Source organism: Lonchura striata, chromosome 6, assembly GCF_046129695.1.
Source record: "Lonchura striata isolate bLonStr1 chromosome 6, bLonStr1.mat, whole genome shotgun sequence".
Classification (NCBI taxonomy): Eukaryota; Metazoa; Chordata; class Aves; order Passeriformes; family Estrildidae; genus Lonchura; species Lonchura striata.
This window is the reverse complement of record NC_134608.1, coordinates 2,452,515-2,479,361: the sequence shown is the minus strand read 5'-3', so window position 1 is coordinate 2,479,361 and position 26,847 is coordinate 2,452,515. Positions and strand designations below refer to the sequence as shown.

General features: G+C 54.8%; 1 protein-coding gene across 1 annotated transcript; it reads right to left on the bottom strand.

Annotated features, from left to right (window-relative positions):
* Window positions 1–607: 607 nt before the first annotated feature.
* Window positions 608–22,318, bottom strand: FRMD6 (FERM domain containing 6). The gene is made up of 15 exons (XM_021538452.3): window positions 22,213–22,318; window positions 19,976–20,094; window positions 12,642–12,827; window positions 11,575–11,665; window positions 11,356–11,435; window positions 10,619–10,695; window positions 8,596–8,782; window positions 7,506–7,661; window positions 6,868–6,933; window positions 6,711–6,779; window positions 5,857–6,031; window positions 4,354–4,689; window positions 4,136–4,261; window positions 3,341–3,432; window positions 608–3,244 (listed from the first exon to the last, which is right to left on the bottom strand). The coding sequence occupies exons 3-15, from the start codon at window positions 12,738–12,740 to the stop codon at window positions 2,960–2,962; spliced, it is 1,839 nt and encodes a 612-aa protein (XP_021394127.1). The 5' UTR covers window positions 12,741–12,827; window positions 19,976–20,094; window positions 22,213–22,318; the 3' UTR covers window positions 608–2,959.
* Between the last annotated feature and the right edge of the window lie 4,529 nt (window positions 22,319–26,847).

Below are 26,847 nucleotides of genomic sequence, written 5' to 3'. Positions count from 1 at the left end.
TCCATCAGGCACTGGAGACTCCACGTGCACCACCCAAAACCACCAACTCAGGGTCCCGAACCGACGCTGTGGAGCTCCTCCCTCGGGGAAAACTCACCTGGGAGCTGCTCCCAAATCCCCATCCCATTATCCCCAAGGAGCAGGGGAGGAGGAGGGATGGAAGGGAAGCAGAGGATGGGCTCACTCATCACACCGAGTGCATCCCCAGCAGGATTTGGGGTTCTGGGGGACTGCCCCAGGCTCTGCCCCACCATGAGGGGGGTCACTCCTTCATCCCCACAGCTCCTGAAGGTTGGGCACTCCCCTGAGCATCCCACCAGGATCCTCACTATGGACACTCCATATTCCCATTTATTTCAGGAGTTCCCCCTGCGCCTCTTCCCAACTCCAGAGAGTTGGAATTGGCTGGCGCTTGCACAAAAATCACCAAAAATCAGGATTGAAAGGCTCAGCCCATCCACTGCCCTGCCTGAGGCAGGAGATGCCTTAACCTGAGCTGGGATCACCGGAACAAAGAACAATAAATGCAACTTTCTCCTTAAATTCAGCCTTGCTCCACCTCCCCCTTAAGCCTGGGAGCATGTTACATCTCCAAGAGTCAAAGTGATGCAAACAACTGTCACTTTATTGTCACATCCAGCCGTACTGCAAAAGGCACACAACAAACTTCATTGGTACAAAAGAATTTCTCTCCGGGGATTTTCACTTGATTTTCCTTGAGTTTTCTTTTTTTTTTTTTTAAATTTTTTTTTTTCTTGTTCTCTTTTTATTTTTTTTTTTCTTTCCCTTTTGCAACACAGTCACTGGGCTCTCCCATCGCCCTGATGGGAAGATCCTTTCACAGAAAGGATTATTTTGTGCAGACAGACAGCTCCTTATTGCAGGGGGAACAGCCCTAAGGGGCAGGAGGGCACAGCCACCTGCAGGAAAACTGGGAATAAATGGCACCTCTGTGTCCCCCTGCTCCCTGGCACTGCTGCTGTTCGTAGGGACGAGCTCCAGCCCAGCCCAACTCCAAGCCCAGCTCTGGATGCAGGATAATGGGATGGGGCTGCCCCCTCCCCATTCATTTCTCAGCAGCACTGAGCATTTCTTCACACGTTTAATTCCATTTTTCCCTCCAGCTCCGTGTTTCTGCAGGGTTGGGGTCCCATGGAGAGCACCCAGAGGCTGGCAGAGGGGGGAAGGAGAGGCTGGGGATGAATTTGGGGGATTTTCCTGCCTGTGCCAGCACGGAAACTCACGCTGCTGGTGCACACACTGCAAACCCAGCTGTGGATGGGGGCTGGACTCACAAGCCTTATCCCAACACCCCAAAAGAGGTTTTTGGGGTATTTAGTGGGGTGTCCCCCAAACCAGAGTGGGGCACACAGCCCTGAGCCCCAGCAGCATCCCTCCAGCTGCCCTGTGTGGATTTAGGGACATAAGGATGCTTTAGGGACCACCATCCTGCCCTGCCAACATGGAATATTGACATTATTTTCCCACAAAACCCCTCAGGCAGGGCCAGATCAAGCTCTGGGGTGGGGACACGGTGCCAGTGCCACAGTCCCACAGCAGCTCTCCCATATCCCAACATCCCAAGAGAATTTTTGGGGCTTTTTTTGCACTGTGCCTATAGCTACTCTCCATTTCTTTTGGTACCAGCTCCCATTTCTCAGCTCCCTCCCCCAAACATTTCTTATAAAAATAAGATTGTGCTTATTTATAAAATAATTATAATTTTTTTTGTTTGTTTTTTTAAGAAAAGCTTCCAGTTTAAAAAAAAAAAAATGGTGGTGTATCAAAATATGGCAAAACTTTGGCTGTCAATGGCTAAACTCTTAATTAAAAATATCCACTACAAAGGCATTGTGCTGTGAGATTTAACTCTGCAAACTGCAAATATTCCACCTGGGCTGTCTGGCTTCCCTGGGACACACTCAGAAACCACCCTTGGATTTTCCTAGCACGTCACCATCATCCTCTGGCAGAATAATTCCAGCTGTAAGACACCTAAAGATGCATGAAAAGCCTTGGGAAAAGGGAATGGAGATGCAGCGGGAAGAGCCACACGGACAAGGCAAGGATGCACGTTCTCCTGGAGAGGAAAGTCTGTTTTCTCACCTTAGTGCTTAGGAAAAAAAAAATAACATTGCTGCTAGAGTTCGTGAAAGAAGAGAGGCAGATCCTTTGTGCAAAAGGTGTTTCAAAGCAGGGGTAAAATGCAAATGGGTCTGTAAGATCCAGACATATATAAACATACATACCTCGATATATTTATATATGTATTCTCTAGATATTCAATGTTTGGGATGCATTATTGCATTATCTTTATAGGGGACTTATTTTTTTCCATCCTGCTTTGCTTTCTTTTTGGGGAGGTTATTTTTTTTTTTTTTGGTTTTGGGCTTTTGCTGTCAAAAAAAAAAAAAAAAGAAAAAAGAAAAAAAGAGAAAAATATAAAAACAAGTTGCAAATGGCTCTGAGAGCTTCCAGCCAACATCCACCCAGCTGGAACTGCTGTGGCCTGACCTCCAGCACGTGTTTTTGGAAAAACTGGGATCATGCTCTGCCCCAGGAGCTGCTGGCCATGCTTTCCTCCACGGAACATCACCATGCCCAGAGGAGATCCCTGGCTGGTTATTGCTTAATTCTCCCTTCCCATACTGGCCTTTAGGGTTATTTACATTTCTTTGGCTTGGCTTGAACAGACAGTCTGGCACTTTCCAGCCACCCCAGAGTCACCTGGGGGCAAGGAGGGGGAGAGAGGCCACGAGAAAACACAACGGTGGGCTCCTGCCGGCTCCAGCTGAGCTGCGCTCCGGCCAGGCGGAACAAGACAACTTGGGTTTGGCACAAACTCCTCCAGAATCCACCCGGGGACCCCCGTCCTGCCCTCATCCAGCACCACGGTTCCCACGGTCTGCAGGGAGCAGGGCAGGCCTGGGGGGAAGGCGGCGTCGGAGCCTCCCCACGCTCAGACCACGAACTCGGGGACTTCGTCGTGGGTGAGATCCAAGGAGAAATATTTGCTGGTTCTTTTCACCGGGAAGGTGTCCTGCATGTTGATGCACTGCTGGGCCAGGCAGCCGTTGCAGTAGAGCCCGTCCTCGGCCAGGCCGTGGGCGCAGCCGAAGGTGAAGCTCTGCGCCGTGTCCTGGCACAGGTTGGCCAACTGCAAGAAGTCCTTCTGGTAGAGCCGGATGTCATCCAGGCTCAGGCTGTGCCGGTCCGTCGACGTCTTGGGTTTCCTGCACGTGGTCTGGGGGAAGCCAAGAGGAGGCTCAGGATGTGCCAGGGAGCCCCTGGGGCCGGGGAATCCCAAAACCCCAATCCCGAAGCCCCCGATCCCACGTACCTGGGGTAAGGAGTCGGTGCTCTGCCCCCGCAGCTTCACCACCGTCTCCGAGGAGCTGGAGGTGGAGGAGCTGATCTCCTTCACGATGAGTCCTGCACAGAGGAGGGTGCAAAGGTTATTTTGGGTGGCTCAGCTCTCTTGGGATCCACTCCTGCTGTCCATGAGGACAAAGGCTCCCTCAGCTCAATGCGGTGCCTTCAGCCCAACAGCTCCACTTGCAAACGGCGTTGCCTGCAAAGCATCCCAAATTTGCCTCAAAACGGCAAATCCAAAGCTGCTCCCAGGGAGCCTGGCACCCACAAGGACCTCCCAGTAGCTCCCAGCTCAGAGCTGCAAGTGACTTTCTGGGTGCAAGCAAAGCTCCAGAGAAGATCATGGAGTCCAACTGTTCGCCAGCACTGCCCAGGCCACCAGTGTGCCATTTCCTCAAGTGCCACATCCATGTGGCTTTTAAATGCCTGCAGGGATGGGGACTCCACCACTGCCCTGGGAAGCTGTGCCAGGGCTGGACAGCCCTTTCAGCGAAGAAATTTTCTCCAATATCCAATCCAAACCTCCCCTGGCAGAACTTGAGACAGGTTCCTCTTTTCTTTACCCCATCTCTCCTTCAACCCATTGGGTGAACAGTTTTTCCCAGCAACCCAAATGAACATCTTGGTCTAACTCTGCTCTGCCAAACACCAAAAAACCACAGAATGACCAGAGTGGGAAGAAACTTTAAAGACCATCTCATCCCAGCTCCCAAAGGTGTGACTTGCACCGGGGGATTGGGAAGAGCAGCGGCCACCACCTTACCCGAGTGCCCGTTGAACTTGCGGGACAGCAGCATGTCCTCGGTGATGTAGACGCACATGTCGGGGCTCACCTCCATCTCCCCAGCCTGCTCCAGCTCCCGGGGGTCATCCACCAGCATCTCGATTTCTGCCGGACACCAGCAGAGAGGACAAGTCAGCCACGAGCCTTCAGAGCACCCTCCAAACCCAACGACGGGCCAAGCCAAGGCGGCGCCTCACCGTCATCCTGGGAATCCTCCTCCAGCCGCTCCTTCCCGCCGCTCTCCACGCCGGAGGTGTGGGAGCTGCCGTGGCTGGTCATGGAGCTGCAGGTCTTCAGCTTGCGGTGGGCGCCGGCGCCGGAGAACCCATCCTCGGGGCCCGTCTCCCGGGGTTTGGGGTCAGCCTCGATGCCAGAGGTGTGGGAGCTGCTGTGGGAGGCGGTGGAGTGCCGGGACAGCCGCTTGTGCCGGATGCTGCCGGCGCTGCTGCCGCTGGCGCGCGAGCGCTTCTCCAGCTGCTCCATGTCCAGGTCCAGCGTGTCGCTGATGTAGGATTCCCGGTACTGCTTCTTCTCTGCAGGGGGGAACGGAATCAGCGTGATTGCCACGACCCCCGGGGCAAACTGCACCCCCTGGGAGGAATTGTCACCCTGGAACAGCTGGAGATGGCTCTGTCCCGGTGGCAGTAAGGGAGGTGGGGCAGGAGCTCCACACCTCCACACCTCCTGTGGGCCACCTCCTCCAACAGAGGAGGAGGAGGGAGAAGGGGAGGAGGAAGAGATGTGGAGGAAGAAGAGAAAGAAGAAGACAGAAAATAAGGAGGAGCAGGAAAAGAAGAAAATAAATTAGGACAAAGAAGATGAGGATGAGAAGGAAGAAGATGAGGATGAGAAGGGAGAAGATGAGGACGAGATGGAAGAAGATGAGGACGAGATGGAAGAAGATGAGGATGAGATGGAAGAAGATGAGATGGAAGAAGATGAGAATGAGATGATGGAAGAAGATGAGGACAAGAAGGGAGAAGACGACGACAAGATGGAAGAAGATGAGGATGAGATGGAAAAAGATGAGGACAAGATGGAAGAAGATGAGGACAAGATGGAAGAAGATGAGGATGAGATGGAAGAAGATAATGAGGAGAAGCAAGACAATGAAACAAGGTGGAAGAAGATGAGGAGGAAGAAGAGGAGAGGAAAGAGAAGAATACAGAACAGAAAGGAAGATGAGAAAGGGAAAGATGAGAAAGGAGCAAGAAAACAAGGAGAAATAAGAGGAAGAGGTGGAGGAAAAGAAACAGGAAGAAGAGGAAGAAAACAAGAGGAAAGTAGGATGAAGATGAGGAGGAAGAAGATGAGGAGGAGGAAAACATAAGAGGAGGATAATGATGAGAACAAGAAAGAAGATGAGGACAAGGAAGAAAAAGATGAAAAGGATGAGAAAGAGGAAGACGTTGAGGCAGATGAGGAGGACGAAGAAGAGTAGGACAAGAACAACAAATAAGAAAAGGACGAAGAGGGGAAAGAGGAAGACGAGGAAGAGAAAGAGAAGATCAGGAGAGGAAAGAAGAAGAAGAAGACCTTATGCTTTCACAAGGATGAAGGACACTGGGAAAGCTGTGCCGGGACACCGGGGACGGCAGCAGGGCTCACACCCACCCCGAAGCAGAAGAACCAGCGGCTCCTACGGGCGTGAAGAGCCCGTGGGAGGCTGTCCTGGTGGGCCTGGGGCCTGGAACACCTACCCTCGTTCTCCTCCAGCCTGCGGACCTGGCGCAGCACGGGCTGCAGGTTCATGTAGAGCCTGTGGCTGCTGCTCAGCAGCTGCAGGAGGTGGCGCGAGCGCAGCGGGCAGCCCGTGTAGTAGATGAGCTTCCGGGCCGAGGGCAGCCCGTCCGGCAGGATCTCGAACTTCTTGCCCTGCGTGGGACAAGGGAGGCATCAGCCCCGCAGAGGACAATGCTCCAGGTGTCACCCAGTCCTGCTGCAGCTCCTGGGTAACCCCACGGGGAGTCATCGCCTGCTGCGGGTCAGTGCGAAAGCGTCCCACGCCCACATCCAAGCCCAGGAGATGCCCTGCCTGGGGATCGTGGAATCACAGAGGGGTTTGGGGTGGAAAGGACCTTAAAAACCACCTAGTCAAACCCCCTTCCATCTTTCACTATCCCAGGTTGCACCAAGAACCGTCCAGCCTGGCCTTGGACACCTCCAGGGATCCAGGGGCAGCCACAGCTGCTCTGGCCAGACCCTCCCCACCCTCACAGGGAACAATTCTTTCCCAGTCTCCCACCCATCCCTGCCCTCTGGCAGTGGGAGCCATTCCCTGGGTCCTGTCCCTCCATCCCTTGTCCCCAGTCCCTCTCCAGCTCTCCTGGAGCCCCTCCAGGCCCTGCCAGGGGCTCTGAGCTCTCCCTGGAGCTTCTCCTCTCCAGGGGAACATTCCCAGCTCTCCCAGCCTGGCTCCATAGGAAATGGTGTGTGGTCCAGCCCATGGAGCATCTCCATGGCCTTCTGTGGACCTGCTCCAAGAGCTCCATGTCCTTCCTGTGCTTCCCCCAGAGCTGGAAGCAGTGCTCCCGGTGCAGATGGTGGCACTCACCACAAACACCAGTTTCCCCACGTTTGTCCATGGGAAGTCGTAGAGCAGCTGCTTTTCCTCATCCAGGTTCTGCAAAAAAAGGAGAGGGAGCCATGGCTGAGGATTCTGGTAGGGGCATGGAGCTGAGCTGAGCCATCACCTTCACTCTGTCACCTACCTGGAAAATCTGGATGCCCCGTGTTGTCAGCCCCAGAGTCAGCGAGGCCTCCACTTCCCTTTTGTCCTAAGGGGGAAAAAATGCTTTCAAATACACAATTTGCAGCATGAAGTGGTTAAATCCACCCCGCCTCAGCCCAGGGATCCTCCCACAATCACCCCAGTGACCACTCTATGATTAATGTGCCAAATTAAAAGTGGAAAGTGACAGGATAAGGGAAAATGCTTTTTAACTAAAAGAGATTTAGATTAGACGTGAGGAAGAAATGATCCCTGTTGTTGATTTCAGCACCCCTTTGATGTCAGCAAGGCCTGTGAGGGTGGGCAGGCCCTGGCACAGGGTGCCCAGAGCAGCTGTGGCTGCCCCTGGATCCCTGGAAGTGTCCAAGGCCAGCTTGGAGCAGCCTGGGATAGTGGAAGGTCCATGGCAGGGGTGGAACTGGATGAGCTTTAAGCTCCCTTACATCCCAAACCCATTCTGGGATTCAATTAAAACACCCCACGCTCTCCCAGAAAAAAAAAAAAAAACAAACAAACAAAAAACAGGAGATAAACCAAAAAATGTATTTCTCAGCATGTATTTCTCAGGCAGGGCATTCCCAAAATTCACATCCCAACAGCCACGGGGCCAGGGCTCACCTTGTACAGCCTGTAGTAGTGCACGGCCACGTCGTCCAGCCTGACGGCCTCCTTGATGTACTTGAGATGGGCTTCTGAGGCTGTCAGGGCAAACTGGTCCTTGTGCATGTTGGGGACGTGCTTCAGGATGTAATCCTTGCCCCTCTTGGCAACCACCTGTTTGGAGGGGGACAGAGCTGCTCCAGCTGCCCCGTGCTCGCTCAGGGCCGGGTGCTGGCTGCTGGGAGTGCTGGTTCCAAGGGAAAAGGGCAAATTGGAGCTTTGCTCTAGAGGCATCCAAGCAAAAATAAAATAATTGCGGCAGCCAGTGGCTCCTTGTCAGGATTTCCTGCTGGGAAGTGTGCTCCATGTGGCCATGCCATGGTGACACCTGTGCTGGGGTGGGGAGAGTCACACACGGAGTCCCTGCGTGGCTGGGGACGCGGGCCCAGGGCCACCACTCCTCAGGGATGTGTGTGAAAAAAGGAGAAACAGACAGATTTTGGGACAAAACCAAGAAAATAGGTTGGGGAGGAGAAGAAAAGGCACCAGAGAGAGCTTTGAGCACCTGAAGGGGCTCCAAGAGAGCTGGAGAGGAACTTGGGACAAGGGGTGGAGAGACGGGACACAGGGAATGGCTCCCACTGCCAGAGGGCAGGGATGGGTGGGAGACTGGGATGGAATTCTGCCCTGTGAGGGTGGTGAGGTTCTAGCCAGAGAAGCTGTGGCTGCCCCTGGATCCTTGGAAATGTCCCAGGCCAGGCTGGACAGGGTTTGGAGCAACCTGGGATAGTGGAAGATGTCCCTGCCATGGCACGGTGTGGAACGGGCTGAGCTTTAAGACCCTTCCAACCCAAACCATTGTGAGATTCCGTGCCACCAGTTCCCAAAGGGACCAGCCACCAGTTCCCAAAGGGCTGCACCTGCTGCTGGTGGAGCAATGCCCACAGAGAATCCCCCAGGAGCATCCCTGCAGCTCACAGGGAACTCCCCACCAGCCCCACGGCAACCCCAACCCGCAGCTACTTCCACCCCCACAGCAACCAGGTGATTTAGGAGCAGGATGAACCCGGGATGCAGCCAGAGCAGGGAGCACAGCTGGATGTCTTACCCAGGCAGGGAAATAAGCCTCGGGCTCGAAGTACTTCCCGTAGTGCTTGTTCCTCTTGAAGTCCCCCAGGTCGGCTTGGAGGGCGAAGGCCGTGAGCAGGAAATACGCCTCCTCCCTCAGCACACACTGCGAGTGCAGCACCTGCTTCCTCAGGTGCCAGTAGTAGTAGTACCGAGCTGTCCTGTCACTGTGGAGGGACAGGGGACACTGAGTACCCAGGGGACACCCGCTGGGAAGCCCCCAGGTGTCAGAATCTGAGGTGTCGATGATTCTGAGGTTGTAAAAGTCTCTGTGTGTCAGCCCCGCTGCCAAAGCAGAAGCCATAATTGGTCTGTGCTGGTTCCAGGTTGTTTATTCTGTTTATCTCTCACATGTTCTGCTGCCCTGCCCAGCTCTGTCCTGCAGGGCAGCGTGTGGGGCTCTGCCCTCAGTGGGATGTGACAAACATTAAATACCAGAAACTCCCTGGGCTGCATTTACAATAACGTGCCAATATCTGTCACCTACGTTGGACAGTGTGTCCCCAGCCTGAACCAACAGAAAAATGCCAACACCACAGTGAGACATGGAGGGCATGAAGGAGGAGAAAAAGGACAAGGCACACCCAATTTCCTCCATCTTGTCCCCTTTGGACCCCTCATCTAGAATCCTAAAATTTTACTTTTGCACCCGTGCCACACTTAATTATTACTGATATCAAACACTCAGAGCTGGTAATTGATCCTGTAAGATTGAAAACTCTTTTCCATGGGCAGAGATCACAGCCAGTGTCTCTGGGGGCTCTGTCCAGGGGGTTCCTGACCCCTGCCAGGGTCCCAGACCTGCCAGGGCAGCCAGAGGGAAGCCCTGGACTCCCACACTCAGGGAGCGATCACCAAAGGGTTCTGCTCCCTCTTCCCTATTTGTTATAATTCTGCAAGCCACTTCACCAGCCAGGTGGAATAACCTCCTCAAAAAGTCTGTGCAGGTGCCACTGTGTCCCCAAAGCCGTGGGAAGTGTTTTATCCCCAAGCAGGAGCTGCAGCTCCCACTCAGCTGTGGGTAAGTGCAAATCAGGGTGTGCTAAACCCCTAAACACATCCCCCCTAAACACATGGTGCCAGTATCAAACCATAACACCACTATTGTAAACACAGGTGAACCCGGTGGGAAGAAATGATGATGTTTGACTCTAGTTCAGAAGGTTGAATGATTTCTTTATTATAACTATGCTATAATACATTAATATACTATTTAAAGGAGATACTAAAACTATATATTTACTTTTTAAACTATTATATCTAACTAACTCACCACTCGTGACCCTCTCGCCAGAGTCCAGACACAGGTGGGTTGGACTGGCCATCAGGCTCAATATTCACTAAAATCTAATTAAGCAATCACCTTAAGTAAACAATTCTGTAAATACATTCCACATGGGAAAAACAAGGAGTAGAAATAGAAATCATTTTCCCTTTCTTCTCTCTGTGCTCCTCTGTGGCAGCACATTTCTCTCTCTCTCTCAGGATTTTTCATAGAGGTGCACAGAGAGAAATGAAAGAGAAAACAATTTCTATTTCTGCTCCTTGTTTTTCCCATGTGGAATGTGTTTGGAGAATTGTTTCCCTGGGTTGATTGCTTGGTTGGATTCTGGTGAGGATTGTTTGAGCCTGGTGGCCAACCCAACCCAACTGGGGCTGGATTCTCAGAGAGGGTCATGAGTTGAGTTAGAGATATAGTTAGAACAAGTAGGTTTGTAGTTTTAGTATCTTACTTTAAATAGTATATTAATGTATTTTATCATAGTTATAATAAAGAAATCATTCAGCCTTCTGAATGGAGTCAGACATCATCAGTTCTTCCCACTGGATTCACCTGCACTTACAATACTCCCCTACAAAAAAATCCTGAGAGAGACAAGAATGCTCCTGCCACACCCCACCCCACAAAAGGCTTTGTCTGGGGGCAGTGTCCCCACCTGCCCCTGTGAGAAACCACCCAGCACCCAGCCAGGAGCAGCCCCAGATTTTGGGACGTGCCCTACCTGATGAGCCGCCCGTTCTCCACGTAGTACTGCACTCGGAAGTGGATGATCATGGGAGGGCCAAACTGGTCGATCCCCTGGAATGGAGGAGGTTTTCAGGAATCTCAGTGGGATCCCAGCATCACACCCAGCCCCTCACCTCATCTCTCTGGGGTCATGTCTGTCACAACCACCCCTTGCCCACCACGCCACCGACGGCATTTTTGTTCCTCGGTTAAGAGTTTGGCACCCGTTTTTTCCAGATAAAATGCTGGAAATGAAGGGGATTTGGATTTAAAAAGGCTGGGTGTGACAAGCCCAGGAGTTCTGCAACACCTCCACTGCTGCTCTCCCTCTCCCAGGCCATCATCCAGCAGCACTCGAGCCTGGGCACCACCCCTCAGCACTGAAAGAATGAAAAGGTGCTTCAGGGAGAAAAAACCCACATTGATTTTAGAGTTTGGAAGAAGGGAGCTCAAAAATTCTGCTGAAGGATAAGGGAAGAAAAGAAACCTAGAGAAAAAAAACCCCAGATCTCCAGGGATGGAGCGTGGAGGACGCACCCCCAGCTGGGGCACACGGTGGCACTTAGAGTGACAAGCCCAGGGTTGTGGCTTTGCACATCCACCCCCCAGCCCCACACTGACTAGATGCCCCCCCACCCCTTGGCAGCATTCCCGGGTCCTGGAAGTGACCTGTGACGGGGACAGAGGTGGCCTTACTGCCGTCAGCTCTCCATGCAAGACCTCACCGCTGACCTTGCTGGCCTCCTTCTTCCACTCCTTGGGGCAGTACTTGTAGAGTTTCTGGGCCAGGTCCATGTACACGTGCTCATTGTCTGGGAGGGACAGAGGTGGCATCAGCATCCCCACGTGTCCCCTGCCTCCCACCATGCCCCATGAGTGTGGGGGGAGTGGGGAACTGTGACCTCCTCGTCACCAGAAGTGTTAATTTTCACACTTAAGCCCCTGACTTACTCTGGATGACGCTGAGCCCGAAGAGGTGACAATCCTTCAGCCTCAGGAGGTCACACACCTGCACCAGTAACTCTTGGCACAAGATCTTCACCTGTAAGAAAAAAACCCTTCAATGAGGTCTGGCTGCATCTGTGCCCACCAAACCCCTCAGCAGGACCCCGAGCAGGATGGGGGGGTGACAGGATGGGCTGTGGGGCTCAGCTCTCCATGGGGAGTCCCCAAAAGCCTGGACCAGAGCTCTGCCAGGGGTGGGATGCTCAGAGGACCAGGGGGCAGCTCGAGAGCAGTGGGTGGTGGAGGAACCCAGCACTGGGGAGATGTTTTGGGGGCAGAAATCAGAACATTGACAGTCTCATTCCACCCCATGGACACCTTCCACTATCCCAGGTTGCTCCAAGCCCAACTTGGCTTTGGACATTTCCAGGGATGGGGCAGCCACAACTTCTCTAGGAAACCTGTGACAGGGCTTCCCCACCCTGCTAGGCAAGGATTTATTCAGATTATCTAATCTAAATCTTTCCTCTTTAAGTTTAAAACCATTCCCCTTATCCTATCATTATCCGCCTCTTTCCAAACCTCTTTCCATCTTTTTTATAATGTCCCTTTAAGTCCTGAAAGGAATTTCAACGTTTTCATGACTCAAATGCAAAATTGGGTGGGGGTGAATTAAAAACAAAATAAAACAAAACAAATAGTGGGGGAATTTCACATTCAGTGCCCCATCCCAATCGGAGCCAAAGCCCCTCCTGTTAATTCCCTGGGCTGGAGGAGGTTGAAGAGGCATCCAGAAGGGATTAGTGGGGTGAGGGCTGAAGAATGGGGCTCGTGCCATGCTGTGGGATGCCAAGCAGCAGGTCACCCTCCCCAAACCCCGCTGCTGCCAGCACCACATGGACCAAGGAGACGCAGGAGAGCGTAAACCACCGCCGCAACCTCCAGGGGAATAACTCGTGTGCATTTCCCCGGCAGGGCGAGGCCAGGCAGGCTCCAAACCAAACCCAGGGAATGCAAACACAGCCCCGGGGAGGGGATGGACACGTCAGGCTCGGGAGGGGAGGCTTCCTTACGTTGATGATGATGTTGAGGGAGTCGTCGTTGGGGAGGAAGATGCACACGCTGCGCCGGTCCTGCATGACTCTGTTGTTGTGGAAGGGCAGCTTGTTCATCGTGCTCTGGGCAGGGGGCTCGGGGTGGGCGGTGGGGGGCACCTCACCGGCGGGCCGGGGCGGCCTCGGGCTCCGCGGGTGCCATCCCTGCGGGGGAAAAAAGGGGGATGAGCCCTGGGCATGGCATCCTCTGCATCCCCCATCCTTCCCACCCACACCCCTGTGGTGTGGGCTCGTGCTCGGGGTGTCCCCCAAAAACCCTGAGCACACCCCACCACAGCCACCCCAACACAGCCAACCCCATGGTTTCTGGCCCAGCCCCAAAAAAACCTGAGCCAGCAGTTTGATTCAAAAAAAAACCTCAGGAAAGGCTTTTCTGGCATAATTAAAATAAATAGAAGTTTATCCTCTGGGAATAACCCGGCTGGGCCAGCAAGGAGCAGTGCTGGAAGTGGGAAATTTTCCTGCCAGCCATGCAAGGGCAAGGAAATGCTGTGGGGAGCTAAGAGGATCCCCAGATCCCTTCCAACATCCTTTCCCCCAGTTCCGACTCTTTACTGGGGTGAAATAAAACAATCCAAGCACCAACAGGGATTTGCAGACTGGAATTGCCTTTCAGAGCCAACAAACCCATCCTAACACTGACCCCAGGAAATTCTCATCCCGGGGATGAGTATTATTCCCAAAGCACTTTTTACCCCACCATGCACAAGGACACGAATTCTCACATGACACCATGAGGATGGACTTCAAACTCTGACCTAGTTCAGCCTTTTCCTAGCCCAGATTTACGCTGGCACCCAGACAGCAGAGTGGCTCCCTTGTCACCAAATATTTGCTTCGGTCTAAAAGGAAGCGCCTTTGGCTTCCGAAAGCCTGGAATTTGTGCAGCAGCACGGGGAAAAGTGGCCCGAGGTGACTTTTTGTTGGTGGTTCCTGGGGTTTTTGCAGAAGTTGGGAAATCCGGAGGCAATGCTTTCCCACGGCCAGGGCGCCCCGGGGCTGCACCACAGAGGTTGTGTCCATGCAACGTGGATTCTGGATTTCCAACATGCATTGTATCCGTGCACTGCATTCGTGCCTTGGGATGGTGCATTGCGGCCGTGTGTTGCACCGGTGCGTTGCATGCCTGCGTCCTGGCCATGCATTGCACCTGCATGTTGTGTCCGGGAATGGCGGTGGTGCATCACGGATTCTCTGCGTTGCATCTGTGTGCATCACGGCCCTCCACTGCAGCCATGCATTGAGCTGGAACACTGCAGCACCTATGCATTGCATCTGTGCAGCACAGACGTGCAGCCTGGCCATGCATTGCACCTACACATTGCACTCGTGCTCTGTGGCATCCATGCAGCGAGTTGGAGCCTCATGGCATCCGTGCAGTGCATGTGTGCATTGCAGCAGTGCATGGTGGCATCTGCGCATTGCAGCACTGCCTTGTGGCATCCATAATTTGTGTTGGCACCTCATGGCATCCATGCATTGCATCCGTGCAGCACATGTGCAAACTGGCCATGCATTGCACCCATGCGTTGTGGCATCCATGCATTGAGCTGGAACATCATGGCAGATATGCATCGCATCTGCGCATTGCAGCACTGCATTGTGGCATCCATAATTTGTGTTGGCACCTCATGGCATCCATGCATTGCATCCATGCAGCACAGGCATGCAACCTGCCCTTGCATTGCACCTACACACTGCACCCATGCATTGTGGCATCCATGCATTGAGCTGGAATATCATGGCAGATATGCATTGCATCTGTGCATTGCAGCACTGCATTGTGGCATCCATGCATTGAGTTGGAATATCACGGCACCTATGCATTGCATCCATGCACCCATGCACTGCACCTACACATTGCACCCATGCATTATGGCATCCATGCATTGAACTGGAACATCATGGCACCTATGCATTGCATCCATGCAGCACAGACGTGCATCCATGCATTGCACCTACACATCAAACCCGTGCATTGTGGCATCCATGCATTGACTTGAAGCATTGTGGCATCCATGCAGTGCACCTGTGCATCACAGCACTGCATTGTGGCATCCACAAATTGTGCTGGGAAACCTCATGGTATCCACGCATTGCATCCCTGCACTGCACCTACACATTGCACCCATGCATTGTGGCATCCGTGCATTGAGCTGGAACATCACGGCAAGGTATGCATTGCATCCATGCAGCACAGATGTGCATCCATGCATTGCACCTACACATTGCATCCATGCATTGTGGCATCCGTGCATTGAGCTGGAACATCACGGCAAGGTATGCATTGCATCCATGCAGCACAGATGTGCATCCATGCATTGCACCTACACATTGCACCCATGCATTGTGGCATCCACGCATTGAGCTGGAACCTCACAGCATCCACACATTGCATCCATGGCCATGCATTGAACCTACACATTGCACCCATGCATTGTGGCATCCACGCATTGAGCTGGAACCTCACAGCATCCACACATTGCATCCATGGCCATGCATTACACCTACACATTGCACCCATGCATTATGGCATCCATGCGTTGAGCTGGAACATCACGGCAAGGTATGCACTGCATCCATGCAGCACAGACGTGCATCCACGCATTGCACCCGTGCATTGTGGCACCCATGCATTGAGTTGGAGCACCCATGCAGTGCATCGCTGCCCCACAGCTCTGCGCCGTGGCCGTGCCTGGCACCTCTCCATGGCTGCTCCGTGCGGGAGCCGGCAGCGCCGCAGCCGGGCCGGTGCCAGGGCTCACTAAAGATCCCGGCGGGCACGGAACGGGGCTGGAGGAATTTGGCACGGCCCGGCCGGGCGCCGGCAGCTCCCGGGCACCGGCGTGATGCGACTTGCACGGGCTGGGCTGGGGAGGAGCCGTGCTCCCAGCAAAGCAGCTCCCAGCAAAGCAGCTCCCAGCAAAGCAGCCGTGTCCCGGGGCTCCTGCAGCACCCCCGTGTCCTGCTCCCACCCATAGGATCCTCAAGTCCCTCAAGTCTCAAAAGTCCCGAGAGCTTCTTCCCGTGGCAGCTCCGTGGGCTGCAGCGGGCTCGGAATTCCAGCCACAGGCAGCACCCACTGCTGGGCTACTGGAGAATCCATCACTGGGATTCTCTCCCCGACACGGGCAGGAACAGCTTCCACTGTCCCAGGGTGCTCCAAATCCTGCCCAACATGGAAAACTTCCAAGGATGGAGCAGCCTCAGCTCCTCTGGGCAGCCTGTGCCAGGGCCTCTCCTTCCTCCCTCACAGCCAAGAATTCCTTCCCAATACCCCAACTAACCTTGCCCTCTGCCAGTTTTAAACCATTCCCTCTTGTCCTGTCCCCCTCAGGCATGCTGGGGCTGTTCAGCCCCACACCAGTCACTGCATTTCCTGCTCCTCCTGCAGCCTGGATTGATCCCAGAGCACCAGGGATTAAACCACATGAGCTGGCGTCAGCAGAGCACGGACAGAGGGAAAAAAACACCCAACCCCAAACCGTAAATTTTGGTGTTTGTACAGAAAACATCCCAGCTCCTGCTGCTGAACAGGAACATTCCATCAGCCCACCACACAGGGACGGTCCCTATGGAGATTCCCTCAGTTCCAGGTGCTTCCCAGGGGCTCTGGCAGCCCTGAAAACTGCAGGAATTCAGCGAGGGGACACACAAAGCCCCTTCCAGGGTGCAGTGCCTGCAGCAGCCCCGGCCAGACGCCGGCAAATTCTTTCCAAGCATCTGCTGCTCATTCCCACAATGTCGGCTTTGATTCCCTGGGACCCCGCGCCGCTGCCCTCGCTGAGTCACTGCTGCTCCAGAGGAAGTGTTGATAGGAGGCACAAACATGGAAGCATGGAATGGTTTGAGTTGGAAAGGACCTTTAAAGATCTAACCCAACCTCCCCAGCTCCAAGCTGGAAAAATCCTGGATTGGAGGGAGAGCCCCTCTGGATTGCCCCGCAGCAGAGGGGGTGACACAGATCACCCCACGCTCCAAGCAGGAACCTTCACCCCGGGCAGGCTTCCAAAGGGTTTTCCATCCAAAGTCAGCTGGAAAAAACACTGGGAATGAGGACTTGAGCATGGATCAGCAGAGTGAGGAGATCCAGGTCTTCCAGCCATGTTTTCCCTGCTATGGGGAGAGGAGCATTAAAACTCCACAGGAAGGCACCGCAAACTGCTCATGACTCCAGAGCTGCGAAAATTCCTCGATCCACCATGTTTTCCAGGCCCAGGCTGCTGGAATATTGTCTCCCTCCCTGGCACTGATGCCATGGGATAAATCCCGTTGCAAAGCTCGGCTGCAAAGAAAACATCCTGCAAAAAAACCTGGGAAAAGCAGCCGGGGCTGGCACTGCTGACTCGGCGAGGGATTTGCTCATCCTGAGGTCCTGCAAACACATCCGAGGGCAGGCAGAGCCCAGGATTGGTTCAGATGGAGGTGCTGGAGCAGGCTCTTGTCAGAAACAGAAATTTGGATGCAATTCCAGGGTGGGGATTGAACATCGTTTGAACTTGCTGGCTGAGGTGGGGTTTTCTTCCAGATTCCGTGCATGTGAAGTGAGGCTGGGTGGACGGGCAGCGTTCTTCCCTCTCCGTGGATTTAAATGGATTTAAGGGAAGCGGATGAGTCTCCATCCTCGTGGGTTTGGGTCAGGTCTGTCCCTCTGTGGTACCCACCAGAAATCCCAGTGACCCCTGCTCAACCCAGCCACGATCCAGAGCCTCCAGGCAGATCCTGTCCATTTCTCCATCGACCAAATCCATCCCTCCTCGCCAAAATATCTGCTTTCCAAAAAAATGCAGCCCTGTCAGGCACTGCCATCCCTGGAGGAATTTAACAGCTGTGTGGCTGTGGCACCTGGGGACGTGGCTTAGCGGTGGGGGAATGGTTGATTACAATCCTAGAGGTCTTTCCCAACCTAAATAACTCCACGATTCCCTGATTTTAACCCACCTCCAGGCTTTTGTTCCAGCCCTCCTGAAGCACCCCAGGGGGAGGGAAGGGATCCAGCCCAGGACCCACACGTAGGCAGGGGCCATCCCGCAGCCAGAGGCTGCCCAGAGCGCGGGGCGAGACGGGAAGATGAATTCACGGGGCAGGAATTTCTTGTTTTGAAGAGTCTGGAGTGGGTCTCACCCCACATCACAGGCACAGGTATGCACAGAGCTGTTATTACAAGTTTTAGGGCCGGCCCTTAATGCTGCTTCTCCGAACCCAAAACTCAGATTAATTCCCGCTTGCGGTTGCCCCGTAATTAAAATTGTCTCCAATTCTTCATGAACTCAACAGTTTCCTCCTAATGAAGAGAGGCAGATGAAAGAGACCTTCACTGGGAAAAAGGACTCGGTTATAAATATTCCATTACTTCATCCACCACAAAAGCTATTTGGATGCTGGAAGCTCAGCCTGGGCAGCTGGGGGCCAACCCCCACCAGCCCCAGAAGGTGCCCCCGAGTGCTGGGGGTATCCAAAAACCTCTCCAAGGAAAATTCCTCCAGGAGCTCGCCTGTCTCCACCTCTTGAACTTTCTTCCTCATCCTCCTCCCCCTTGGCTACTGCAGTGGGACAACAGCGATGGGCAGGAATGGCTGAGCCACGTGGATCATCCTAAAAAATGGGATGATGTCCCCTCCTGCTAGGGATGAGCCCCACGGGACATCACATTCCAGGGGGAAACACGGGCTGAGCCATGGCAGCTCAGGAAACTGCTGCCCTGCCTATCTTGTCATGCACGGAGCAGAATCCAGCCTGGAAGAGCTGATTTTCCATCCAACCCACGGCAGAGCCACCCCAGGCCTCCTCAGTCCCTGACTTTGGAGCACTAAAATATAAATAAAGCGTCCCTGCCTCCGCCAGGGATGGACACAGAGATGGATTTCTCCTGGCAAGGGCTCCAGGGAGGGGAGGGACAACGCCTGCTCTTCCTCTTCCCTCCTCTGCTCCAGAACCAGCCCCTTCCATCCGATTTCCTTCCAGGAAACTTTGCCTGAGTCTCTGGGATTAGAACCATATCAAGACTGGCTCGGAGAGGGTCGTGCTCAGGGCAGCCCAGCTCCAGAGCCTGTGCCACGGCATTCCCAGGCATTTTAGGAACCATCCCCCAGCACCAACAAGCCCAAAGCTCCCAGAGCTCTGATCCCACTCCCAGGATGACAGGCATCACTCCCATGGATGTGGAGCATCGCCTTTGCTCCCCTCTCCGTGGGCAGGCTGCAGCCCACACCAGCAGCAGCTGCCATAAATCCCTTGGGATTTGGCTGCGGGATCCCTGGACCACAAAGCAGCCCCAAGGGCCAGAGTCACCATCCCAAATCCCTGCAGCACAGAAAGCACAGCCCTGAGTCTCCAGACCACGGAGCTCCCTGTTTAGAAATTAAAGCCGTATTTTCAATTTAATTAACAATATAATATTAAATAATTAATAATGCCACGTAAATATTAATATTAATAATATGCAATGACAAATGTTTACGTTATTTTCTACAACAACACATCCCCAAGATGCTCTGACCCTGGGCAAACCCTTCCTTCCCAGTAGGAGGCACTTCTGGGGAGCCCCATTCCCGATATCCCGCTCACAGGCTCCAAACCCATTCCCGCTCTGGGGAATGTGCAGTGCTTGCTGCACACAGAGGGGGGAAAAATGGGATGCAAAGTGCTCTGCAGACACACAAGAACCCAAAAACCAGCTCCGTTTTATGCCAAAAATTCAAACCCATGCCTGGACTATCCGGAGCTCCTGCTGCCCTCTGTGGCAGGGACCCGTCCTCGCCTCCAGCTCCAAATCCAGCAAAACAAAGCCAAACCAAGTTCCTGATTTTTTTAATCCTGGGGCAGGCAGAGGGAGATTTGTCTTCCCTCAGCAGCGCCGCTCTCCAGTTTTCCAGCTGGGAAAGCTCCTCAGCCACGCCACAGCCTCCATCAACTTCCCTGCCCCGGCCGCAATCGGGGAAAGCTTTTTGGGAAAAATATCCTAAGCCCACTTTTCAGTCAAGGGGGAGGGAAAAAAAACAGCATAAAACTCAATTAAGGAGCAGGCAGATATTTTAACCAGCGCCATGGTTTGTATACTCCATCTGGAGTCCAAAGGCTGCCGGGTTTTTTTTTTAGCAGGAGGGAACTGACATCATCTTAATTTCAAATTCACATTTATTTTTACATCTGGTCTGAATTAATCTTTCTCAGCGTCCTGACTTTCATGTAATGGAATAATTGCTTACAGACTCGGGGTTTAAAGAGCCTGACTAAACCCAGTTTAAAAGAAAAGAAACCCATTTAAAAACCGATAGTAAAAAATCCAGTACCTAGAACCAAACTCCAATATGCCTTCGGGATTGGGAATTTTAAACGGAACATCTCTTTCAGGCAAGAGAGCTCGAATTAATCCCAGCTCTATCCAAGATTCGGAGAGGGAGAGCGAGCCCTGTGGAAAAACACCAACACAAAGCAGCCCAGAATTAGGCAGAGCAGCAAAGCTCCATCGGTGCCACGCGGAAGCACCTCTGGAAAAAGCAGAGTTTGGCTGAGAGGGAGAAACATCCTGATGGCCAGAAAGGCACTGGGAGAGGAGCAGGGAGAGGAGGATTCGGGAATGGGAGATGGCAGGAAGGTGGCAGGGGGCCAGGGGCAGGGCAGGGTTGGGATGTGCCTCACTCCCACGGGCCAGTCAAAGGACACAGGAACACCGAGGATGGTGCTGGGAAAGCTCAGCCCCATCTCCCCACTGCCCCCAGGGCACCGGGTCAGATAAAGCCCGGCTTAGGACTGCATGGATTTATCCTGGCTGCTGCCAGAACGTGGCAGGGATACGCATTCCTGGTGGAGAGGGCCAAGGGTGACACCACCAGCGAGCAGCTGGCACCTAGAGCACGTCCACGGGGTGGGGGGCACCCAAGGGTGAGGGGAGCCCGGTGATAACAGGGTCCCAGAGGTGGCTGTGACCCAGGAGGATCCATGGATGAGAGGATCACAGCTGTGGGAACCAAGAGATGGGAACCACGGCTGAGGGGACCTGTGGGTCACCACGAGGCACAGAAAAGAGCTGGCACAGGCACAGAGGACCCACGGGTGAGGGGACCCAATGGAGTGTGTGACCCACGGGTGAGGGGACCCAGTGGGGTGAGTGTGGCCCAGGGACAAGGGGGCCTGTGGGTGAGACCCAGGGCGAGAGAGGACCCACGGACAAGTGTGACCCAGGGACAAAGGGACCCACGGGCACCCGTGAACCAGGAATGAGGGGACCCATGGGCAAGTGTGACCCAGGGACAAAGGGACCCATGGGCACCCGTGAACCAGGAATGAGGGGACCCATGGGCAAGTGTGACCCAGGGACAAAGGGACCCATGGGCACCCGTGAACCAGGAATGAGGGGACCCATGGGCAAGTGTGACCCAGGGACAAAGGGACCCATGGGCACCCGTGAACCAGGAATGAGGGGACCCATGGGCAAGTGTGACCCAGGGACAAAGGGACCCATGGGCACCCGTGAACCAGGAATGAGGGGACCCATGGGCAAGTGTGACCCAGGGACAAAGGGACCCATGGGCACCTGTGACCCAGGGACAAAAGGACCCATGGGCACCCGTGAACCAGGAATGAGGGGACCCATGGGCAAGTGTGACCCAGGGACAAAGGGACCCATGGGCACCCATGAACCAGGAATGAGGGGACCCATGGGCAAGTGTGACCCAGGGACAAAGGGACCCACGGGCACCTGTGACCCAGGGACAAAGGGACCCATGGGCACCCGTGAACCAGGAATGAGGGGACCCACGGGCACCTGTGACCCAGGGACAAAGGGACCCATGGGCACCCGTGAACCAGGAATGAGGGGACCCATGGGCGAGGGGACCTGGGGGTGAGTGTCAAGGGTGTCACGGGTGAAGTGACCCGTGGGCGAGTGTAACCCAGAGACAAGGGGACCAACGGGGCAACCGTGACCCAGGAATGAGGGCACCCGTGGGTGACGGTGACCCACAGCTGAGAGGAGCTGCGGGTGAGTGCGACCTGAAAGCAACGCGTCCCGTGGGCGAGGGGACCTGTGGGTGAGCGCCACCCACGGAAAAGGGTCCTAAGGGTGAGCGAGACCCGTGGGCGATGTGACCCAGCGGGCAAGGAGATCCGTGGGCGGCTCAGACCCAGGGGCGAGGGGTCCCGTGGGCGAGCGCGCCCCTGGAGCGCGCCCAGCGCCGGAGCGGCTCCGGGGTGGCCGTGGCCGTGTCGCGGCCGTGGGGGCCGTGGGGGCCGTGGGGGCCGTGGGGGCCGTGGGGGGTTCCGGCGGAGCCGCAGCTCCCGCGGGCGGGCGGGCGGAGGAAATGACTCGCATTCCTGCAGCCGGGGCCGCTCGCAGCGCTCCGGCTCCAACTCGCCCCCCGAGCGCAACAAGCGGCCGCGCCGGGCCCACCCGCGGCACGGCCCCGCGGGGGCGAGCCGAGCCGGGCCGGGCCGAGCCGGGGCGAGCGGAACGGAGCGGGACCGGGCTGAGCGCAGGCGGGCTGAGCCGAGCCGGGAGCGCGGTGCGGGGCGCCGGGCACGCACCTACCTGCGGCTGCGGGAGCGCGCTGCGTGCCGAGCCGTGCCGAGCCGCGCCGAGCCGTGCCGAACCCCGCCGTGCCGAGCCGAGCCGTGCCCAGCCCAGCCCGGCCCAGCCCATCCCGCCGCCCCCGCCCCTTCCCGGGCCGCCCCGCACCGCCCCGAGCGGCACCGGCGCCGCCTCCCGCCCCGGCGCCGTGCCCGGGACAGCGGGGAAGGGGTCGGGAGAGGGGTGGCCCCGGCCGGGAGAGACGAGTGCTGGCCCCGGAGGAGGCTCGGGGAAGAGCCTGAGCATCGCGTCCCCTGGGAGGGCACACGGGCTCCGTCCCTGCGGGATGGAGCCGCCCGAAGGTGCCCGGGAGCGGAGCGGAGCATCCTGCAGAGGAGACCGGCTGGGGATGCTCCGGGGGTTGGGAATCTCTGCTCTGGAGGGCTGGGAGAGCTGGGGGTTGGATTGACCTCACAGCCCCTTCCAGTGGGGCTCCAAGAGAACTGGAGAAGGAGTTTAGATACAAGGAATGGTTTCCCACTGTCACAGGGCAGGGATAGATGGGATATTGGGAAGAAATCCTTCCCTGGGAGGGTGGGGAGGCCCTGGCACAGGGTGCCCAGAGCAGCTGTGGCTGCCCCTGGATCCCTGGAAGTGTCCAAGGCCAGGTTGGACAGGGCTGGGATCACCCAGGGGCAGTGGAAGGTGTCCCTGCCATGGCAGGGGTTGGAACAAGATGTTTTTTAAGGTCTCTTCTAATCCAAACAACCCTGGGATTCAAGGATCTCCCAGGGAAGGGACTCGAATGTCCTCTGGGGGGGTCCCAACTCTCTTGTGTAGGGGAACCCCACACCCATCCCAGTATCCCCAGCCCTTGGACATCGGAGAATCCCAGTTCTTAAGATTCAGGTTGAGGCAGGAGCAGAATTAAACCCCATTCCCATTAAATCCCCCACAAGCAGCTGGATGAAGGTGAGTGGGGCTCGCTCGTGTGAGGCCTGGCCACCCTTTGGGGCTGATGCACGCACGGATCCCTCTCCATAGGTGACCCCAGGCCCGGAATAGCAACAGCAGCAGCACCATAAATTAGCAGCAAAGCATCTCCTCCTTCAGAAGTGCCATCTGGCGAGATTGTTTTTGGAGGAGTTATTTATTCCTCACTTTTAACTGTCTAAAGGCGTTTCTCGGGCTGACCTGCGAGGCCGCCTCGGCCCCCGCAGTCTCTCCGAGCCTCTGGGAGAGAGGAGCCGCTTGTTCCCAGCCCTAAATAAAGAGCAGCTCTGCTGTGAACACCCTGACACTCCTTGCTGAAATCTGTTTGCAGCTCAGCAGATCCTGCTGGGTAATTACATTATGGGAGCGCACGGCACCGGCGCTGGGAATCCAACACGCCGCTCTCCCCATGGCAAAAAACAACCTGGCTTTCTGCAGAGCTGGGGCTGGGTATCCCTCGGGTTTGGGCTCCCTCTCATCCCCCTGTCCATGCCAGCTGGAATTGGGAGAGGCTTTCTACCCCACAGCTCCTGCTCGAGTCCTTGCAAAGCCACTGGTGCCACTGCCAAGGGCACGGAGAGCATCCTGTCCAAGCAGAGCCTGTCATTCCAGCCAGAAATGCCATTTTTTCCCCCAAAAAACTCCCTCTGGAAACACCCACCCTGCAGCGAACACGGGGGACAGCCAAGCAAAGCCTCCCTTTGGCCGATTTCTCCGAAGCCACAAATCATTTTTCGGGTTGTGGGGCGGCCCAAGCGGGACCCGGCCCCGTTGCTGCGGTGCTGAGGAGGACCAGTGGGTCCTGCTGAGCACATCCCAGCGCCATGCCGAGGCCTGTGGAGCACAGGGATGCAGGAACCCAGCGCCTGCCTTGCCGCAGAGGCTAAATAAAGCAGCAGGAAGAGCTCTGGGATGCCAGCGAGGCGATGTATAAACACCGACGTGGATGGCGCGGGCGCGACGCCGCTCCAGAGCCGGGGGGAGGAAAAAATCCCGGCTCCTTGGAACGGGAGATGCTCCCGGGGCCGGGGGAGAAGGTCCAGGAAAAGCCATCCCAGGCTGCAGCGTGGGGAGAGCTCGGAAAGATGGAGCTCAGCCAGGGTCCGCTCTGCCTCTCCTCTCCTGCGAGAGGAAAAAACCCCAAGAGTCCCAAAAGTGACATTTCTCTCGCAATCCTGGAATTCATCTCCCTCAAAGATCCCAAGAGTGGAACCATAGATGGGAAATGGGAAAAAAAAATGTGAATTATTTTGGGGTGGGTTTGTTTTTTGGTTTTGTGGTTTTTTTTTTTATTTTGGGGTGGGGTTTTTTTTGTTTTTGTTTTTTTTTGTTTTGTTTTGTTTTTTTGGGTGATTTTTTGCATCTCTAGGCCTATCTCCAGCCCCTAAATAATAATAATATTTTTTTTGCATCTCTAGGCCTAAATAATAATAATTTAAAAGATTAAAAAAAATTTTAAAAAAACCCCCAAAAATATAAAGGTGGTGTGGTTATGACTGAAAATATCATTCCCATAAAATACACGGATTTCTCTCATGCTGGATGTGTTTTAGATGGAAAGGACAGGAAGCAGCAGCAGCTCACTGTGATCCTGCATATCACCAGGCGAGTGTTTCCCATCCCAGGATTTCAATGCTGGCATTGTCACTGGCAGGGACGGCCACGGAGACGTGGGAGCTCTCTTATCTCACAGCGTCCCTCGCATTTTGTTCAGGCACAAAAATTATTCCAAAAGCAACAAAATAACAACTAAACACATCTCTGCATCCCATTCCCTTCCCAAAGGCTGATGCATCAGTTGTGCCAGCCCAGGATTGCTGCTGTCAGTGCCCAGCACCCGTTTCTAGGGATTTTTGGGATGTCCTGCTAGGAAAATTTACCCTGGAGCAGCAGCACAGGGATTTCGGCGCTGGCCACAAGCCTTGTGGGGTGCATTTGGGGACAGGGGTGTCACCGCTGCTCGGTGACACCTGGCACCGCATCACAACGATCCCGATGGGCCCCTTCCAACTCAGCATATTCCAGCTCTGGCTGCAGCTGGGATTTAGAAATTCCTCCCTGGACAAGAGAGGAAAACAAATCCCAGCTACTGTGAGCGGGCTGTGCTGGGGCTGGGAAGGTTTCTCAGCCCATAAGGGGAAGAAATTAAATAAAGAATCCTCGGCGCGGAGCCACAACAGCCGGAGCGTTGCTATAAACTCCAGAGAGGAGCTGGACCTCACTCCCATTCCTGCATTTCACGGGGATTTCCAAGGAAGCTTTCCCTCCCTCCCTACCCAGGCTGGGCTGGGCGAGTCCCTGTTCCCCCCAGCACAGGCTGGAGGGACCCTCTCCAGCTTTTCCTGGGCTTTTTCGGAGAATTCCTCCTGATTTTTGGCCATAAATACCCAATTCATAGAGATCTCAAATACCCAATTCATAGAGATCTCACCTCAGCTTCAATTTGGTTTGAATGTGATAGAATTAATACGCCTGAGCTGATTAGTTAATAATAAAATTAATAATAATAATCAATCATGAAAAGTCTGAGCGTAGAATTAATACGCCTGAGCTGATTAGTTAATAATAAAATTAATAATAGCAATCAATCATGAAAAGCCTGAGCACACATTGGGACCCCTCCTCAGGGGTTTTGCCCCAGCTCCAGCTCCATCCATCCCAGCTGAAATTTGGGAAAACCGATGCCCAGCGTGCAGGAGCCAGCCCTGGATGGTGCTGGGGAAGGGGGAGCATCCCTGGGAGTGGCCTGGGGACACCCCAGCTCAGGAGCCAGGTGGAGAGCAGGATGGCTCCTTGAGCATTCTGGAATTTGGGCAAAGCCAAACCACCCTTGGCCCCCTGGGAATTCAGGGGATGCTCCCAGGGGAGCTGTTTCCATCCGATTTTAGCCGAGGGAGGATGCTGCTACATTTAACTAGCCCCCAAAAATCCCCCTCTGTATTTACCATGCCCAGCCTTTGCTGGGAAGCCGGCAAGGATGAAAATAAAAAGGAGCTGCTTGAGATTTAAACCCAGTGAGGCTGGAAAAGGAGAAAATCCAGCCTGAATCCCCAAGTGTTGGAACGATCAAGGAAATCCAGCTGTGCATCCGGCAGGGAAGAGCTGATCCGGGGCGTTCTGCTCATCTAGCCCCAGGTATTTCCAGCTCCCCCAGCCCAGCATCCTCCTCAGCAGCAGCAGGGATGCGACTGGAGCCCGGGAAATTCCTCGGGATGGCCGGAGGGAAAGGCGGGATCACCCCCAAACCAACCCCCCCAGCTCCTCACCCAGCCCGGGCCACCAAGCTGGGGTTTGTCCCCAAAATATTGGAAAATTCAGGCTGAGGTGGGCAGGGATTTTCTATGGTCTTCCCACAGCCCCATTCCTAAATCCACCCTCATTTCTCTCTTTAAAAAGCCCATTTCACCCCCTCCCATCCTTTCTGTTTTGTGGGGGTCCCAAATGGTTTTTTCGTGCCTCTGGGCCTGGGGGTTATTCCTAGAGTTTGCTCCCAGCCTGCCAGAGCTGCTGCAACCCCATGGAATTGTGGTGTGAAGCAGGAAAGGGCAGCAGGGAGGGGCAGACGGGGAGGAAAGATCACAGGAGCGAGCGGGGGAATATTTTTAGCCCGTCTGTTCTCCGGCTTCAGCACCACTCCATGATTCCAATCCCATCTGACAGAGG